Source organism: Pocillopora damicornis, chromosome 13 (genome assembly GCF_964200805.1).
Source record: "Pocillopora damicornis chromosome 13, jaPocDami1.2, whole genome shotgun sequence".
NCBI classification, from domain to species: Eukaryota; Metazoa; Cnidaria; class Anthozoa; order Scleractinia; family Pocilloporidae; genus Pocillopora; species Pocillopora damicornis.
Window position 1 is genome coordinate 10,636,041 of NC_142682.1, and position 19,389 is coordinate 10,655,429.

Genomic DNA, 19,389 nt, shown 5'->3' on the forward strand with positions numbered 1-19,389 from the left:
GACTGGTTGTTTATGTATGTACATACCTAACCTCAAAAACATTCTTAAACATTTTTTCCGTCGCACTGTTGATGACAGTCAAAGTGAAACGCAGCGTCCCATGCCGAACATTTTAGATTTTATTAAGATCGTGAAGACTCGGAGAACTAAAATTCTTTTGTTTAAAAAATAACTGTGTTAGCATATCGAGTGTTTTTTCTATGTTTTGAGGCGAACGGCCAGGCTCCCGTGAGGGCGGTGCAATGCCTGCCGATCAACAAGTCTGATCCAACCTATGGCTGGAGTGCAATGCCTTAGGGTTGGGTTCACCGCAAACCGAGGGTCACTAGACACCAAATTCTTAGGGAATCGAATCCCACCTAAAAATTAAACACACCCACTCCAAACTGAAAATTAAGCGTACTCACTCAAACCAGACAATGAACAGGCACACCCGCCCAAAAAACCACCCATAACCGTAACAGAAGACTCGACAAACACACCACCTTTGTGCCGTACACCAATGAAGGAGACCTAGCACAAGAGATCACGGAACGGACACAGGACAAACACGACAAGGCACAACGAAAAATGCCCAGATTGGGGCCATGCAAGACAAAAACGCCTCTGTGCAGCACACCAATGAAGGAGACCCAGAACAAGAGGAAAAAACAGAAGTGTCCAGATTAGGGCAATGCAGAGGAACACACAGGAGACAGAACGGAAAGACAGAGAGCTGGGTGGAACAAGTCAGGCTGGAAAGACAAGATAACTGTCGGAGACGGTGGCGACGACACCACTGGCACACCACTGACGATGGAAGTAGCGACGACAGTGTTCTGATCTGAAACGTCTAAAGAAGATGGAAGGTGAAATCTCAAGCGAGACTTCACCCTTACGATGACCACTGCAGCCTACAGCGCCAAGTCGGGTGTTGCGAAATTGGAGGTCGTTTCGGGATTGCCAAATAAAGAACTTACAGAGGTTTAAGAGGTAGACAAAAATACGGGGAGTGGCGACTAACGCGTTGGAGTTGAAGCCGAAAAGAACATGACGACGAAGAAGGATAGGACACATAAAAGATAAGTTAAACATGAGGAACTGCAACTAAGAGAGGACACTCTGAGCCAGCAGGCAATAAAAGGAAAGGTGTTCCAGGGACTCAATGGGAGCCCTGCAAAAGCAGGGGAGGAGTACTGGCAACCGAAAAGAGGCGAAACGCTGCGCGGTGTACAGGACGCCGTGTGCTATCTTCTAATTCATATCGATGACCTGACGATCGGGGTCGAAAAAGGACAGGGAGCACTACATGATCGGCCAGTCGAGGGGTACATAGGAGTAAACTTGTCGACGCAATGCGGTGGAACTATGTTCCACCACGTTGCCACGGAGAGACAGGGAGCGAGAACGCCAGGATTTTAGAACATGGTCCACCGCATCAATCCGAGGACGCCAGTTGTCCTCATTAAGGTATGTATCGCATCAATCAGCTTGCTGCATTAGGGTATGTATCTCGCACCATTCAGATCACAGCACTGGGGTAGACTTGCACCAGTCAGAACGTCAGAGTATCGTCCCTCATGCCTATCATGTCATGAAATTAGAGTACAGTAGTATGTTGCGATGGAATCAATCCAACATTGACACACGCACACGCATAAATTAAGGACGGCATAAACAAAGAATACTGAGCTCAGCTACCTAGTGTAATAGTTTATGTTTGACCTTTTCGCTTTGATCTTTCGGGGTTAAGTAGGTCGTTGGGCAATTTTTCTTTTTCTTTTTCTTTTTCAAAAGTGCAAGCAGTAGTTACGTAGCGCCCCATTTCAACCCACCCATACAAAAAGAAACTCTTGCATGCGTAACATGTTTGTTTTAGATTGTGTGCTTCGATATCGAGCTCTAGTTTGCCCTCGGAATATGCTGACGATAGCCAGATCCTGTGAATATCAGACCCTTTGAATTAATTGAGCAGCCAAATTTGTTTGTCTATTATTATTATTGTTATTATTATTATTATTATTATTATTATTATTATTATTGTCATTATCCTTTTTTTTGGGGAGGGATGGAGTAACATCCTCCTAATACATTGTTAAACTGGGCAATTCGGTGAAGTTGTCACAGTGTGCAAGAGAAGGACCACAATGCAAACTTCCTTCCAATTTACCGGTGATAAAAGATGGGACGGAGCTTTTCAGCAAACCGAAAGCCATGAACGCTATGTTTACCGTTAGTATGCATTTCGTGGAGTGACGACCGATGCTACTCCATTTTTTTGTTCATGACCATAAAAGGCCATCTCTACCTAAATTGAATGGGGGGGGGGCACTAAAACGTCAACGATTCATTTCTATCATCGAAGAAAGCCATTTTCGTGAAAATACCGCAAAAGAGGGAATAATCTACCGGCCTTTCTGGTCGTCGCCTGTAGTAACCAAGTTGGTTGACAATTTATGGCTTCTTATATAAAATGATCTCCGCCACCATGAATCTCGGGTAATAAACATGGCGGGAAAATCGAACTTCAACTTGCTTTAGTACTAAGTTCCTTTGTTCCACCCCTTGTTTACTTCACAGCATGATTACCTTCACAAACAGATAGATTAAAAGCTATTTTAAGAACTTGAGATGATAAACTCCAAGAGAAAGGCTGGAAAGAAGACGAAGACGAGCTCCAACTCAACTAAGAAAGAGCAAGGCTCTGGTAGGTTTCTAACTGAAATTGGCGTTGTTACTTGACTTCAATAGTTGAGGGGAGGGGTACTGGCAACCGAGGTTGTATGGAAAGGTATCGAAGTTTTGGTTTTATGTTATTTCTTTGCGAGCCATACATCTCAGTTAACCTCCTCTAATTCTGAGTAAAACGTGAGTTTAATGTAATAAAATATGTGGTTATTAGTTCATCGTGGTGTATTGATATGGGTTGAACTTTATTTGTTTGTCTCACAATGGAGTCACTTTGAATGTTTTTTCAGGTTCCAGAGGGTCCTTAGGTCGCACTAAGTGCGACCTAAAGACACTCTGGAACCAAAAAAACGAAATGGTGTTGTTTACAAGATCAGTGAATGCGGCAAAGTTTATATCGGTAAAATGGGGAGATCAATGCCAGAAAGGATAAAAGAACATGACAGAGCGACACTTAAACAATCGACCTCATCACCTGATGAAGATTAGCAGTATTGCAGTCTAAATGGTGCAATCAACGTCCAAAGTGACTCCATCGTGAGACAAACGAATAAAGTTCATATCCTAATGTGAGTTTAATTTGGTGATTTGCCAAACAATGATGTAATTAATGACAGATCTGTAGCCAGAGTGATAACATTATTTACTGATGGAAAATGACACCGAAGCAATTTTGTCACTGCTGTACTATCTATCAACTGTCTTTTAAACTAGTCAATAATGCTCATGTATTGTTTTGTATTATTGGTGCAGAGGAACATCCACCAATGCAGAGCTTTTGTGTAATTCCTTACCATGGCCACCTCATGGTTATTGTCTTGATCTAATACCAAATTCTCATCACAAATTAAAAAGAGTGGGAGTTAAAGAGTGAAAAGGTCATACCAACTTTTGTCGCAGATGTCTTGGTTAAAAAAAAAACAAACAAACAAGATTCAAATATCATTCCTCCAAAAGGTTTTAGCATGCAGTTCAAATTGTAATTACATGCCTGACATTCAAGAATGGCAAAGAACTTGGGTCAGTTTTATTTTCCCAGAAAATATGATATTTTATCTAGAAAGATATTTCATCTAGAAATATGATACATATACCTTTTACTGCAACAAAAATGTCATGTCATGCATTCTTATAAGTCATTGATTAGTTATATTGATTATACCTCATATACAGTACAGGTACAGTGCATACTAATACTTCAAAATGGATGTGCACTTTACAGCTTAATAGTGGAAGTCTTCTTTCACATAAATACAGATTTTTTTTTACTTCGTAAATTACAGATTTCTGTTTTGCAAATTACAGAGTTTTTTTTATAGTAAATTACAGAATTTCATTTGATTTGTTTTGTTTAGTTTCATTTAGTAAATTACAGTAATACAGAGGAATACATGGCAATCATTTATTTGTACTTTTGTCTATTATTGACCTTTCTCCTTATATTACCTGTCAAATGGTCCATCACTTTGACCTATCTGGCATGATTGGTTCTACCTTGGAAAATGTGCTAAAGGAGTAAACACCAAGAAGATGTTATCAACAAGTACTACTAGCTACTGTGACCTCTTTTCAATATTATTTTCTAGCAGAACTCTAAACAATCATTTTACTCTATGTTCATTGTTAGTTTCCAGTACCCCAACAAGCACAGTGTCTGATCATGACAGAATGCCAGTGGTGACCAGTCTCCCCCCTGCTGTAGATGGTCACCTTAGGTGTTTTTTAAGAGTGTCTGTGCCAAGAATTCACTGGATTGTTCAAAAGTATCCAACAGATGTCCAAGTACGACTCAGATGGTGGGGAGAAGATGGTGATGGTGTACTGTTAAGGTAGGCTATTAATTTTGTTTTTTTTTTAAATTTAGTTAACCCTTAACTCCCAAAAGTGATGGAAATGTAACTTCTCCCAACAATATACATGCATCATCCAGCAAACAGGTAATAAGAATACTGAAACTTATCAGGTAGAAGTTGTTGCCTTGATCTAACACCAAATTCTTGTGTGTAATTTACCAGGAAATGTGTAGCAGATAGGGAGAATTAACAATTATATTTTGATAGGGAGTATAAAAGGGTTAAAATATGGAAAAAAATGGTGAACATCCACTCACATGAAACCTCTTAGTTCTGTAGGTATACTTTCATTAGTAGAGTCCCTCTCTTACCAAGTTTGTGGACCTGTTACCCTACCAATGTTCATTGGAATTCTAATCCACAAATTTATTACATTTTTATATATTATAATCAAAACAATACAGACCTCTAGATGACAAGGCAGATGAACAGACAAAAGATTACACAAGGCTGACATGTGTAAGATATGCAGTATGCAGTGGTCCAAGACAATTTAGTGCATATTTAAATGGTGAGTGATTCATAAGGAAAAAATTATAACTCAATTATTGTTTTCTTCTGTTACATTGTTAAATGGGTGGGCTCCTGGTGTGATGACCATTTCTTGTATACCAAATATGATTCATTTCAAAGCAATGATGCAGGGATAAATTGCATTTCATTGTCCTTGTAGGTTTGTTTATTATTTCAGTACAGGAGTTGGTGTAGGAAAGAGAAGTGCTGGAACTCATCATTAACTTGAAAAAAAAATCGTGGGAGTAACTACTGTGCCAAGCAAATTACAAATTAATCTATATATTTCCAGTTCTCTGACATGTTTGGAATTAACTTTGTAGATATGTTTATTTAGATATGGGAGCCCTGATATTTGAGGTAGTTCATGGTCCATCACTTATAGTACTTGGCCGAGTGAGACTGGTTGATGTCTCAACACTGTCAGCAAGCACTCCCATCCAGGGGTATGTATCAAAACATGACAAAATTTACAAGTGCTTCAGCCAAGATATTAGCTGCTGGTTTAAAAACGATCACTGGCCTTAACATTCATTGTCATGAAATAGTAATGTAAAAGACAAATTACTCACCCTAAGTGTTTTGTTAGTCCAGGTTATTTATCAGTAGCTATTTGTTTTACTGGACAGCAAAATGCATCATGTAAAGAATACATAATGTTCTGGTACTGGAAATGATATTTGCTAGAGGCAGTTCTTCAACCAAGATGTCTCAAACTAGGAAAAGATATGATAACCGAGTGGTACACATCACACACACTTCAAGCATGGCATTGTTTATTGTCAGTAGTTGTCATATTCTTACTGCTGATCAACTTTCCCATTTCAACTGTTCTGTTGTTCACCTTTGCCACAAAAATTGATACAAGCTATCTTCTTTTTCTAGCTTTTTTAATGTTATGTCTACAACATTACCTAGTGAAAAGCTGGCTATTTTGTACATTACTCTGAGATTTGAGTCAACATCAGGTAGGAGACAGTTCAAATGTCGTATAAATTTAGAATGCATGTTTGTTTTACAACTGTTATAGCTTTATCATTTGCCAAATGAATATATTTTTTACAACAACACTAAGTACCACTCATAGTTAAACCAAAGGAGGTTTGTTCTAGCCAGAGTAGGAGAGTTATAATTTTTTGCTTGCTGCTGGGTAAGATTCAATGCATTTAATATTAACATGGAAATATTTCACACATGGAACTTTTCAGCAGCTTACAGCCAGCTGTCATCTTCTCTGGTACCTACTGTAGACATGGAAATAGATGCACAAAGACAGGCTATTGATGAGAGTGATGCCAAGCCAACTCCTCCCCCATCCCTGTTAAATCCAGTTGAACCAATCCCTCATCCAAGACAGTGGACAGAGGACATGGATCTCTTCATGCCACCTGCAGTGCCTGCCAAGGTCATTAGTGATAGTGTTTATAAGGAGAAGAAAAATGTTCATACATAAACTGGTTTGGAAAAAATTGAGAGAAAAGAGACCTGAAAAAATAAGGCTTTTCCAAGATTTGGGCCCAATTACCAACTTTTCTCAGGACCATTTGGTATTGACAATGGGAATTTAGTGGCTTCTGTGTTTAAGGAACCTGTTCACAATAACATGAAGTGAAGTATAGTTTGACTTGAGGATAATAGCAACCAACAAACTATACACATATAGATGAATTGTAAGGAAGCTTTGGTATAAAAAATTATTTGTGGGGTCACAGTTGTTTCAGTGTGTTTGATCATAATGAGTATCAATTGAAAAATCATAGTTAAATTGAAGATTAATTTTTTGTTAACACCTAGTATGTTTTTTTTAGGGTGTGAAATTTGCTCTCACTTCACCAGAGAGACTTGAATACACTGCAGAACAATCACTAATTTCAACATTAAGAACAGGCAAGAAACAATCAGGTTACTGACAAGGTTCATGTATTGGTCAGTGTCCTTCCTTATGCTTCGGAAAAGACATGTTTACAAACTAGCATAATATAATTTAGGTGTAAACTGTTTTCCTTTGGTTGCTCTAAAAGACTCTCTTTCCATGTTTTTTTGTTTAAATGGATACAAAATGGCAATTTGTTTGTTTGTGAACTCAATTTTTGCTCCACATAATCTCTGGATGAATAAGAGTCAGAAGTACAAAATTTCATCCAAACTCAATTTTGAGCCTCAGTGAATTTTGTGTCAGAAATTGATTTTTCTTAAAATGTGTCTTTAGATGATCTCAGAACTAAAGTGAGATCTAAAGAGCTGACCAAATCAAGCGAACCACTTCACATTGCCCACAGAGGTCAAAATGAATCTTCTGATCTGATTGGTGTATTACTTCATCGAGGGAAGAAGCTAAGGGAGGCAATGGTAATGTCGGCAGATGAGGCCAACAATGAAGACGAAGCTGGAGGAGCAAGTGTTGTTTTTGACAGGTTTGTCTATAACACTGTTTTTAAATCTCAGTCTACATTTTGGTTATTGTCTGTAATGTCAGTTATGTTCAAAAACTTCCCATTTCTTAGTCAGAGACAGTGCCATCAATAAGTTTTTGTATATGCTGTTATTCAAATATTCCAATATTTTAACACATTGTGTTGAATTATAACATCAATTGATATTTAACACTATACTAGTTTTTTTCTTATCTATATTCAACCTTTAGGTGAAAATGTACACATCTACTGTGGTAAAATCAAGAATGTAACTATCTAGCAATCAAGAACTTGTGTACAGTCAAATATTTAAAGCAATCTAAGAGTGTTTAAAATTCAGTTAGTACTGTCCCCAATTAGCTCATATAGCTAAAGTGTATTGACACTTAAATAAAAATTTTTATTATTAATAATAAATTTAATGCTAAAGGAATCATAGATCAAACAAGTTTAATCTTAGCTTTTCATTTAGGAATCATCCATTTATTCTATACAACAATTAAAAGAAGGTAGGTTCAGGGTAACTGCATGAACACTTTAGAAGGGAACTTAACTCACTGTCAGTGATAATACTAAGCTTAAAATTGTATCAACAAAGTTTAAAGTTCAGTTGCCCTTGTGCTGTCAGTAATAAGAGGATATGTGTTCCACTCTATGTTCAGTAAACAAAAAAAAATGTGTATATATATATATATAATTATACAACACTCCAAGTTCTGGCAAACTTTGACAATTCTGTTCTAGTAGGCAGTGAGCTTATATTTGAACTTGGCATATTCAGGAATGCACCATCTGGCAAACTCCTTAAGGAAATTCTTACTTCTACTGAAATCAAGCATGGACTTGTCAAGTCTGGAGGAGAAGAGGATTCTGTAATTGAGACAGTATTTTTACATAATAACAAAGCTGTGGACTTGCTTCTTGGTGAAGATGAAAAGCTTTATCTGGACGAACCACTCAACTCCTCCCCTGACAGTAGCATAGTTAGTGAGCCAGGGGATCCCCTACATGATGACACACTGTTGAAAGATCTTTTTTACACCACCCCAGTAAGTTACAAGGCTTTACATTACAAATGTTTCACCCTGCTAGATACATTATCTATGATTATCTCATTCAGTGGCCTTTGGGACTCAGTAAGTAAGCTAACAACATTGTCATTCAAAACACAGATAAAGTTGTGAAGTTAAGAATTAAGAGAAGGGTTCACATGGCTATTTTTGGAGTGTTGGCCCCCCAAAAAATTTTCTTTGACTTCTCATGCATTGCCTTACAATATCACTGTACCTTGCTCCAAGAATCTTAATTCTTGCTTTAGGCTGTAAAGTTATCTTTCTGAGAAGTACTTTTAGATACATGTAATTTACAAAGCTTGTAAGGGGTTGAGGCACCAATATCACTTCTATCAGGGTTACACTTGCTATGTTAAGGGCGGCAGATTCAGACAGCTATTGTACTACTAAGTAGGTAGATACCTGTGAATGTCATAGAGAGTGTAAGGATGTGAGTTAGTCACAGAAAAATAATCATTCACAGACTATCTTTAACTAAGTGGTGAGGTCAAATAAATACTAGGTTTGAATAATTGATCAATAGAGTTTTTAACATTTTTCAGATAGTACAGTCAGATACAGATTCAGATAATACAGTTGTCACTGATGAAGACAACTATGATGATGGTAGTGTTGATGATGACAAAAGTGTACAAAATCCCTTGCAAGAAGATCAATTTGAAAAGGTACAAGTTACAAGTTTGAGTTCTAAAGTAAAATTAATCTTTGATAAAATGGAGGTATGGTTTTATATGTGATACCATGACTAATGTTGGTGTAATTTGTCAAGACCATTGAACACTCAGGCTCATGGGACTGGTAAATTATATTTAAAGATTTATTGTGGCAATGAAAATTAATATTTTGATGTCAAGATAAAAGTGTTAAGTGTTAATGTGATACCCATGTTTTTTCCTTTTAATGTTTTACATTTTTATTGTAATAAAAATATCATACTAGCACAATTCAGAGCATAATAACCATTACAGCATACTTCCCACTGATGTCCATGGAAATCTTAATTGTAAGAAAATGATCAGATTTTTTATGTGATTAAAGTGATCGATGCAGCTTTATGTTTCTATTAACCTTCAGTCACAGTGGTTATGTTTATAATTATGATTGTAATTTCACAAGTGAGAACCATGCTTGTTGATGGATGTTGAAAACTAGAGTTTTCTACTCAATGTTAGTAAAATTTACATTATTCATTGAATTCATTCTAAGCTACTTGCATAACCATAATTAGTATGTTTATCATATTTGTAGTACCTAATAAACATTTATGTCATTCTAAAAAGGTATTAAGTGAAGCAATAAGCAAGAAGAGATCTCCAAAGACAGCATCTAGAGACATCAGTACAAGGATTGGGAAGGAAGTGAATCATGTACAAAACCCTGGAGGAAATGATGAGCTTCCTAGTTTAGGTTACCTTGATAAAAAACAGAGCAGTGCTGATGATGCAAGTGAAGATTCTAGAGGTAGGTCTCTGGGTTCAGTATGATGTAGATATTCATAGGGATTAGGGATACAGGAGGCAAAATAAGGTTATGCAAACAGAAGTCTAATGCTAACTTAATTACCTGTTCACTGTAGTTTTACTCTGCTACATTACAACAGATTATCTGCTGAGACTTTAATAAAATTGCGAATCAAATGAAATGATGATAATACTGTTGAAGCTGAGGTAGAAGAGTTTGTTTAGCACTTTGTCAATGTAACTCAGCAGAAGCATTGCATTATCAGCAAATTAAACTGTGGTTTTTTCCATATTAAGTGTAAATATTGTTACTTCTCTTTACGAACTGACTTGAGATAAATCAAAGTGTGCAATTTTTTCCTATGATGGTCAAGACAGTGTACTTTGTATGTCAAGTGATTCATTTACATCAGCACCATTGCATGGGAAGCCACCAAGGATAAATCCTGATGCCTTCATTGAAAACCTTGGTCCTGAGAAACTTACTGCTCTGGGCAGAGTTGATGCAGCACGTGTCATGGTGGATAGTCTTCAGATTGCAAATGAAACCATTAAACCTGGGTAAGTGCAAGTGAGCTGGTTAGGGAAAAGTCAAGTAATAGGTTGGTCAGGTAAGTTGTAAATTGCATTTTAGCATGGATGTGGGTTGAACTATGAATACTATCAACCATAACTAACACCTTTTATACAATTACCTAACATTTTTTCTATAGTGAGTAGTTCTCTTCAACATAACTCCTGATTGAGTCTCACTGAGTCAAGGTGCCTCACATGTCTACTTATTGGAATGTTATCCAGCAACCATCAGTATGGCTATTTCCAGATGAAGAAACTTGTAGTGATCTTGACATCAATATGTGGGGTTTTCTGGGGAATGCCTCATTTCACCATATTATTATTATTATTAATTCAGAACATTCTTTGTTGAGTATAATTTCCCAACCTCAACCCCAACACGTGGTCAAGACCAAGATATCACCATGGCAACAGAATTAACCAGAATTGCTTCCAAGAGAATTCAAGACAGAGGTGAGTGAAAGACTCATAAGCAGTATTACATATGTATCTTTTACAAGTCCTTTCCTTTCAATTTTCTTGTCATTTAGATATCAGTGTAATTGAGGTATGACCAAGAAAGATAGCAGGGGCTTACAGCTTGAAAAAATTTCTGAGATGAGAGCTATTGCTTTTGTGTATCAGATTACCTAGCTTTCTTGAGTTTGATATTGAAAAAGCATTTCATATTGATCAGTAGCACAGTTCACGTGTACAAACACAGAGAAGCAAACATAAACAAAAATATCTCTCGTACTTTTCCAGCTACAATGCCGAGACTTGGCACAAATAAAAAAGACATAATACTCTGCAACTTTGCATAATATCATGGATTTTTATTGAATTCTCATTTTTTTACAAATTTAATTTTTCCAAAAATATGCATAATTTAGGGCGTCACGCGTAACATTCCCATACATAAAATTATCATTATCTTAAAATTTCTTGTGTTTCTCGCAGAAGATATCAACGGAAAAAATCACCTAAAATATCACAATAAATCAGAGATTTCAGATGTATATGTACCAATTTGAAAGACAGACTAACCTTAGAGAAAAATAGCACTTTTTGTTCAAGTGTACAAGCATCACGCTCCATGTTTCAGTCAATGAAATCAGGAGAAACGTATTCCCCTCGGCGGCATAGAACGCCGTGATAGTAAAAAGATTGTTACAATGGAATTCTCATCTTCTAGAGAGCCAGTCCAGAAAGTTTTGGCGACTTTGCGTATTTCAATCTTGAGAATGAAGCAAATTTTTGATTCTCAAACACTATGAAACATACCGCGTCTTTCCGTAAATAAAGGATGCAATGCCAAATGTAAGCCATCCGCAGTACCGCCGGCATTGGACCAAACATGTTAATTTCCTGCCGTGTCATTCTCATCTCATAACGAAGCTAACTGCTCATTTTCACGAGAAAATATAATAAATTGAGGGAGCAAGAAGCGTTTTTCTAAATCTTGGATTTGGAAATGCTTATGGGTGACGGTGGCTGTGTGGACTGCTTGGTTTGCAGCGCATGATTCTTAGATATGTTTTTTTTTTTATTTATTTATTTTTTTTATTTTTTTTTTTAGACTCGGATTTACTCCCCCCCCCCCGTCTTTTATCGTCGGGGAATCGAGGTGCCCTGGCCTAATTCTGCTGACCGCAAATTTTCAGTCTCATTTAATTATAAACATAATTTAATTAATTATTTATATTGCGAATGGATGAATTACAATCGTGGGTGTGTGGGTAGAGAGAGTGAGCAGGTTTTAGAGAGAGATTTACTTATTTTACATGTAAATTATTCTTATATTAATATTTAGCTATTTATTGGAGAGTAGTAGAGAGAGTGAGCTAGTTTAGAGATAGAATCTGTACATATCTTACATGTAAATTATTCGAATATCAATATTTTAGCTATTTAGTGTTTTATTTCAACTATTTTGTTGTGTCCTTACTTAGTGGTTTCATTACTGCTATTTTTTATAATTGACACATGAATAAAGTTATTATTATTATTATTATTATTATCTTAAACGTTTTGAAACATTTCGTTCAGGGTTTCAGGTTACATTGAGGAAAAAAAGCGAAAACAGCCGCGCGTCAATTCGAAAACTCTCGACCACTTCGACCGCCATTTCACTCGGCTACGTGCAATCGAAGGAAAAACAACAGCTTTGAAACCACCCTAGAAGCTTCTAGAAGCTTTTTGTTATGTAACAAGCCTGGTACACATGAAAGAGATCATGAAAATGAAAATGGGTGGGGTCGCAATGCATCATGGGTAATAGAGAAATTGCTGGAAATTAACCGAAATGTCCCAAAATAAAGCAATAAGTGAAAGAACTGTAATATATTATCTAAATAAAGAGTTTCAAGAGGTTTTTGATTCCTTTATAAATATTTTGTATTTTTCTTGCATGTTACGCTATTGTTCATATGTACTGTGCTACTGATCATTAGAGCCTATAAGAGTCTAATGACATGTTTAACACTTGTTTTCAATACCATATTGCTCACTCATGTCAAGACTCTTGTTTGTGCATATGGTATTAATAACTCATGAATTTAAATGATATCAGGGTCTTACCAGGTAAGAGTACTTCTTGTTGTCATATGATATTTACAAGAATGATAAACAACAGGTCAACTGACCAAAAAAGGAAAGAAAAACAGTAGCATATTTTTTTCACACATGCTGGGTATTGTTGACCTTCCAAGAAACAAAATTAACTCATTCATCATTCTGTGTGTCAGTGGTGTCACTCAAGAGTAATCTATGCATTTACATTATGAATGTTAGTTTTAAAAGTTAGAGAACATGTCTTACAGTATTGCAACAATTTGTTGAATGTAATTTTTTTTCCTACAGTGGTGCTATTTGGCCATCGTTCTGTATTCCCCTTGCTGTTTAATTCTGTTGTTATAGATTACTGGTGGAGACTTCCTCTGACATTCCGACTTTACTTCAGAGAGTCTAGACAAAGAAAAGTAAGTTTTCCTTTTGCGAAGTATGTGCCCTTCGTCCACTGACACTTTTAACATTTGATCAGAAAAGGGCACATTCAGTAGTGGACAGCTAAGATTAAAAGCATGTGGTCAGAATGCTTGGCCACATTCTTGATGTAGTTTATGAAGCAAGTATTGTGAAACAAAACAATGCTGTATAAATGATTTACTGAGGGTAGAATTTAAGTGATAACATAGTTGTAGTACATAGACAGTAAAATTTTGAGCTGTTGCAAGTAACGAAATGTTTTTCTCTAAAGGCTAGGAATGTAGGAATGTCTGTACCATTGGATATAATATTGTTGAATTTTTGAAAAAGTGAAATAACAAGTTTTATACCATAGGGATAAAGAGTGCTTTTTTTCTTGTACTGATTGGCCAGTTCAGAAGTGATTAGCAAGTTCTATTCACCTCAGATTCTCAGAGGGGACAAAATCATGTGTCAGAGTTTAATTTCTGATCATTTTTTGGTATATTGAGAGAAATAAACTAAATATATATATATATATTTTTTTTTGTAGTATGAACTAAAAACAATTGTTTATCTCAGTGTTAGTGAAAGTGTTAGATGTATAATAGTGAGATAAATTTTTTCCTTCCTTTTTTTTCCTTTTCTTTCTTTTCTCCATCCTTGTACATATGGACTGCCCCTTTCTTCCCAGCCTTTCTCACAGTAATGTTGAGTTCACTCATCAAAAATGCATCTGTAATATAGGATAGTGTAATGAAAAGACAGTAAGGGTTGAGAGTATTTCATTATTACTCAGTGACTGTAATTTATAATGGTAATAGGACTGAGTCGAGTCCAATTTGGTCTGAAATCATATGAGAGATTAACAAAATCCAACCTGTTAATGAGCATGATTACAAGCAGAATTGGATGACATGAAGTCCAGTTACCACCTAATCAAAACCATGACAAAATTTGAGAAAGAAACTAGACATCTGTTGTACTATTTCATGAAAAATAAAAAAACAACAGTTTGTTCAGCAGAATATGCAACAACAGCGCATGTACATGATGTGTACTGTCCTCTTACACAGGCATGACATTTCAACTATCCAATTACAAGCATGATGCTCATACTGTCCTATTAGTGCTCAAATCAGGCTAGTGATAACCAATCATGTTTGAGAATTTTGTCATAGTTTTGATTAATACAGTAATTGTTATGGTGTTATAAATAGACCCTTTTTTTAATTATTTGTCTGTTTTGGGTGTTGATTAATTGTGATTGTAGCCAGTTGTTATTGGAGTGGCAACATTCCCTTTGAAGACAGTTCTTCAGTCTAACACTCTCAGCTCCTCTGCTTTGCTGCAAATCAAATGTGGTCTTCACTCTAAAGAAAAAGAATCCTCTTACTCATGGTCCTCTTTACATGACTTCAGTGAATCATGTGGTCCTTTGTTGGTAAGATAGCTAAGCTTCAGCTTTATAATTGCCACTTTGTATGTCAATAATTTTAAGAAAGTCACTGTCCACCAAGTTCTCTACATAGATATGAACAGCAAATTTACTGCAGTGGTTGTTTTGTTAAAGGAAGCATTCATCAGCAGGGTATCCAGTCATTTCATACCCAAATTAATGCAGTTGATGTGTACTAAGTTTGAGTTGGTTTGTACCCAAACCAGTGATAAATTCTTACCTGATTCTTACCCCTTTTAAATTACATTGATTCAGAATACCTCACACAAATGAACAGATGTCAATTGTTGTGTACAACAAGTTAGTAAAGGGAGTATTAAAGATACAAACAAAATTTTTTTGTATACTTGAAACCTTATTGCCTGGTGCAAGGTAATTGAGATATTTTAAATAGAAAAGGGTATTGTTTATACTAGAGACTTTTTCTAATAATACCAGCTCGAATGAGCGAGATAATTTCTTGCAAAATAAATAAATATAAAAACAATATGTTTCTGATAGAAACAGTCTTAGTCTTATCATGCCTCTGTCTTATGACTCCCAGATCCCCATTATCAGTTTCAGGCCTTACATTAGGTGATTTGGTTTTGTTGAATAAGTTGATGAAGTAAATTGAATGCACTCAGTGGTCATGCTTTAACAATGGACACCACATTAGCAAAACTTATTTAATGCAGGTAATGTTGCTATTCACAAGAAGAAACCAACCTTACTTTAACATACTTAACATGGAAACATACTTTATTAGTTTGGGTATGAAACAACCTAGCTAGGTACAAAAAGACTGGTTACAAAATGATTGTGGGTATGAAACAACCAGTAACTATCAGCAGAGCTTTACCAAGAATTAATGTACAAGGAAATACCTAACCATACAGTATAAGCACGGTTTTGAAGATTATTCCAACTAATAGGAGAATAATAAACAGTAGCCAAATCCAAGATAAGTTTTGCTTGCCTTTCTTTTCTAGTTTTATAAGGGGCCATTTTTCACCAGTGACATCCCTGGTCACTAGCATAAATAAGATAACTTTTCTCTCTGATTTGACTTTCTCTGTGAGTTTGGTCACATTAAAGCTATAACTTTGCCAAGTGTGATTGCTTTAATTTATAGGCTCACTGTCTGGTTAACAACTTGCATTTCTTTCAATTCTTACATTCATTTTCTTTCTTTTTATTCTTATTTTCACAGTAAGTGTATATTTTAGTACTTCCTTTAGATTTGTATCTTTGGTTAGATACTTACATATCTTCATCAAATTTTGTTTGACTGTCCTGCAGGTGAAAGTAGAGTTAATGGCTGATGGAAAGAAAGTTCATCTGAAGACCAACATGAACAGAAAGCCTCCACTTCCAACTACAACAACACTCACTACCACTGAGCATATGCATACTGCAAGACCTGCTTATACTGTTGTAAAGAATGTTGGGAAGGTCTCGGATGTGGAACCTCTTGAGATGAAAGAAATTCTGAAGACATCAAGTAAGCGTTCTCTCAAAGATGGTAATCTTGAAGATGGTATTCAGTACGACAGAGATCCTTTAACTTTATACAGCCTGCTATGGATACCTGAAGGAAAACAACTCACCCAACAAGGTTACCGTGTAAACCAAGATACTCTGACTGGTCTTGTTGTTAAGAACAACCTTTACCTTATATGTCGAACTTTCTGGTGTGAAGAGGTGTCGAAATCAAGGGTATGTTGGGGTGAATCAAATCCATCATTTGGCTTCAAACAGGTTAGTTGGCAGTGCCGCAGGACATTGATTGATTATTTTAACAGTTTGGATGTTATGAAAGTGTTTTAGTTATTAAGAAATCAGTTGAACGATGATAATGAAGTATTAGAACTCCAAATATCCTTTGCTATTCACTTCCGAACTTGCACATGATTCACACCAGAAAATATTGCAATTGTTAAATCATCTTTTTTGCGCTACATTCTCCCACTGTTTTGGAATAAAATCAACCATTCACCCTAGGTATTAGGTAATCTTCCCCGCCCCCCTTCCCCTAGCAACTCATAAAGTCTCCCTGACATTTACTAGCATGTATTTATACTTGTGGGTGTAGAAATCAGGTAGAGTGGAATTTAAATATCTCATTTAGGGGGACAATGCATGATTTGACCAGAATGCAGTAACTACTGGGCCATTATGACTTTCACTCAAATATTGCTGTGATGTATTTTTGTTTGTCGCCTAGGTTGCACCAGTGCTGTTAACATCAAGTCTATTGCAGCGAGTGTGTAATAACTTTATGGTTATTGAAGTTTGGAACAGAATTGGGCCACAAGACCAAGGAGACAAGGTGAATAAGTTATTGCAAATTATGATTGAAATTACCACTGGTAACAATAATTTTCTGTCGTCACTTTTCTAAAACTTTTTACAAAACTAAACTTTTGGAAGATAGGTTTAGCTTTAGTCAATTGTGTTGTTTTCTTAGTTATTAGGGCTTGTGAAGTTACCTATACACCAACTGTACCTGTCATACAGGGACCACAAGATCACAAAAACACTTCTCAAGTCCAAGGTGAGTGAAATGAGTAATCATACAGGTTATACAATGGTCACCACCCAAATGCTGTAGAAAAGGCCTCTACACTTTGCTCTACAATTTTAAGTTGGATAGTAAATGAACAGGAACAGTTACCCGTAAGTGATATTTATTACTAGAGGTATGAAAGATTCATGAAGGGTAAACTGTGTGCAGTTGTTTTTTCTTTTTTACTGATGTTGTAGCAACTGAATTAGGTGGTCACTACTGTTGAACAGATGTTATAATTTAGTTTGTTTGATAAATGTATTAGTTACTGTTATACAAAATTACTCAGCCATGTTAAGTCCAATATTTAGATTATGTCACCAGTGATAGGCTCCAAATTAACATTACCTTGCTGTGACCTGTCAAATTCCCCAGTGGTGCACGCATTTTTCTTTTCTATAGAAACTGATAGAAAAAGACTTCCTCCTTAAAGTCACACATGAAATTGAGAAAAAGGGCAAAGGCAGTTTAAAAAAACCATGAGAATAACCTTTTTTCTTATCCTTCCTGTCTGATGCTTGCTTATGGATGAATATTTTGATGGAACATCAGTTTGGGTGTTGTCTACCAGTAGAAACTTTCTTAAGGATTTGACTTACCATGTAATGAAATATTACATGAATGATTAGATATCATACATTTAGATATTTAATTACTCTGTAGTTAGGATGGAATGCTGAGGTGCCATATATTTTTCAGTATCCTGTGATAGCAGTGGATGAGTGGTGTCCCGTAACAAACCCATTTTCTCATACACACCATGGCCAGCTAAGGGTTGTCCTTGCAATGGGCTCAGAGAATCAGGTGATGACATTTTTTTTCTTAAGATGTGGTTTGATCATATTTACATTGCATGAAGGAAAAATTTGCAAAGAATGCCATGGATGTTCAGGAGAATGTATAAATTTTTTTCAAGAAAGGTGTTCCTCTTCAATAAATCTTAAACTAGGTGTCTATGTGTTGCAAGTGACCAATATCGATTAGTTTTCTGGTGTATTTACCGTAGTGACAGAATCTGGAATATTCAGCAAAAGCTAGTAATGTTTAAAGAAAGGACTGGAAAAGCCTGCCATGTTACTGGTATACATTATGGATAACTATCTTTGGAAGAGATGATTTTAAAATTGAAAGAGACAGAAAAAAACTTTTTAAAGACTGAGGCTTCAGCAAGATTTGAAATCATAACCAGCTTTGTATACTGTCCATGCATTTCTCAACCAATCAAGCCACGAAGCTAACCTATAAGTTGTACGTCAGTTGTGAGCCAATAATTATCTTGATTTACAGCTTCATAGCTTAGGATGCATTCATCCTGTTGAGGATAATTATGCTAGATCCATCAACAAATGATTTTGGTTTTTAGGTAATTAAGATTTAGAAATTGCAAGATCATGAAGGTCTTTTATTTTCTTGAGTCCTGCTGTTTGTTATTACAACATTAGATTGGAGCCATTTTGTCAATGAAGTGTGGTGGGGAAGTTCTATTTGGAATGGAGCCACGCCCAGATCATCATTTAGATCTTCAAAGGTTGGTGTTAGGCTGTGCATGTAGCGTCTCTCCTGTCTGACTTTACTCTTCCTAATAATGATGATTGCTGCTCAGCCACTAGCCTATTCTCCATGCAGTCACCAGTTTGAAAGTGGCTCTCTCAACAAATACTAGTGAAATGAGATAATTTTCATATTATAGCTCAATTTTGATGTAGTACAAGCAAGGAAAATTAAACATTAATTTCCCAAATTGAATACTCATTTATTTGTATATTTATTTAATTGTGTGATATTCATTCATTTTAATTTCCCACAGCCCATTCTTCACCTGTTTTTTCAGAACTCTTTCAAGGAAAAGAGAACACAATATTGTACACTCTTCAACTAAT

General features: G+C 36.0%; 1 protein-coding gene and 1 pseudogene across 3 annotated transcripts in view; one reads left to right on the top strand and one right to left on the bottom strand.

Moving 5' to 3' along the window:
- Positions 1-729: 729 nt before the first annotated feature.
- On the bottom strand, positions 730-1,804 carry LOC113680373 (uncharacterized; annotated as a pseudogene).
- Positions 1,805-2,401: 597 nt separating this feature from the next.
- LOC113680385 (C2 domain-containing protein 3) overlaps positions 2,402-19,389 on the top strand; it is a 28,387-nt gene continuing 11,399 nt past the window's right edge. The window contains exons 1-21 of one of the 3 annotated variants that reach the window (XM_089192055.1): positions 2,402-2,420; positions 2,560-2,686; positions 4,295-4,496; positions 4,925-5,031; positions 5,371-5,479; positions 5,919-6,001; positions 6,242-6,438; positions 6,842-6,935; positions 7,243-7,447; positions 8,229-8,496; positions 9,063-9,185; positions 9,801-9,981; positions 10,355-10,541; positions 10,894-11,009; positions 13,398-13,516; positions 14,776-14,946; positions 16,243-16,701; positions 17,168-17,272; positions 17,411-17,497; positions 18,209-18,313; positions 18,952-19,037. In XM_089192055.1, the coding sequence (XP_089048181.1) occupies positions 2,611-2,686; positions 4,295-4,496; positions 4,925-5,031; positions 5,371-5,479; positions 5,919-6,001; positions 6,242-6,438; positions 6,842-6,935; positions 7,243-7,447; positions 8,229-8,496; positions 9,063-9,185; positions 9,801-9,981; positions 10,355-10,541; positions 10,894-11,009; positions 13,398-13,516; positions 14,776-14,946; positions 16,243-16,701; positions 17,168-17,272; positions 17,411-17,497; positions 18,209-18,313; positions 18,952-19,037 (3,080 nt within the window). In that variant the 5' untranslated portion in view covers positions 2,402-2,420; positions 2,560-2,610. Of the gene's footprint in view, positions 2,421-2,467; positions 2,687-4,294; positions 4,497-4,924; positions 5,032-5,370; positions 5,480-5,918; positions 6,002-6,241; positions 6,439-6,841; positions 6,960-7,242; positions 7,448-8,228; positions 8,497-9,062; positions 9,186-9,800; positions 9,982-10,354; positions 10,542-10,893; positions 11,010-13,397; positions 13,517-14,775; positions 14,947-16,242; positions 16,702-17,167; positions 17,273-17,410; positions 17,498-18,208; positions 18,314-18,951; positions 19,038-19,389 lie in introns of those variants that run through there. The other 2 variants (XM_089192056.1, XM_089192057.1) reach the window with 2 other exon arrangements.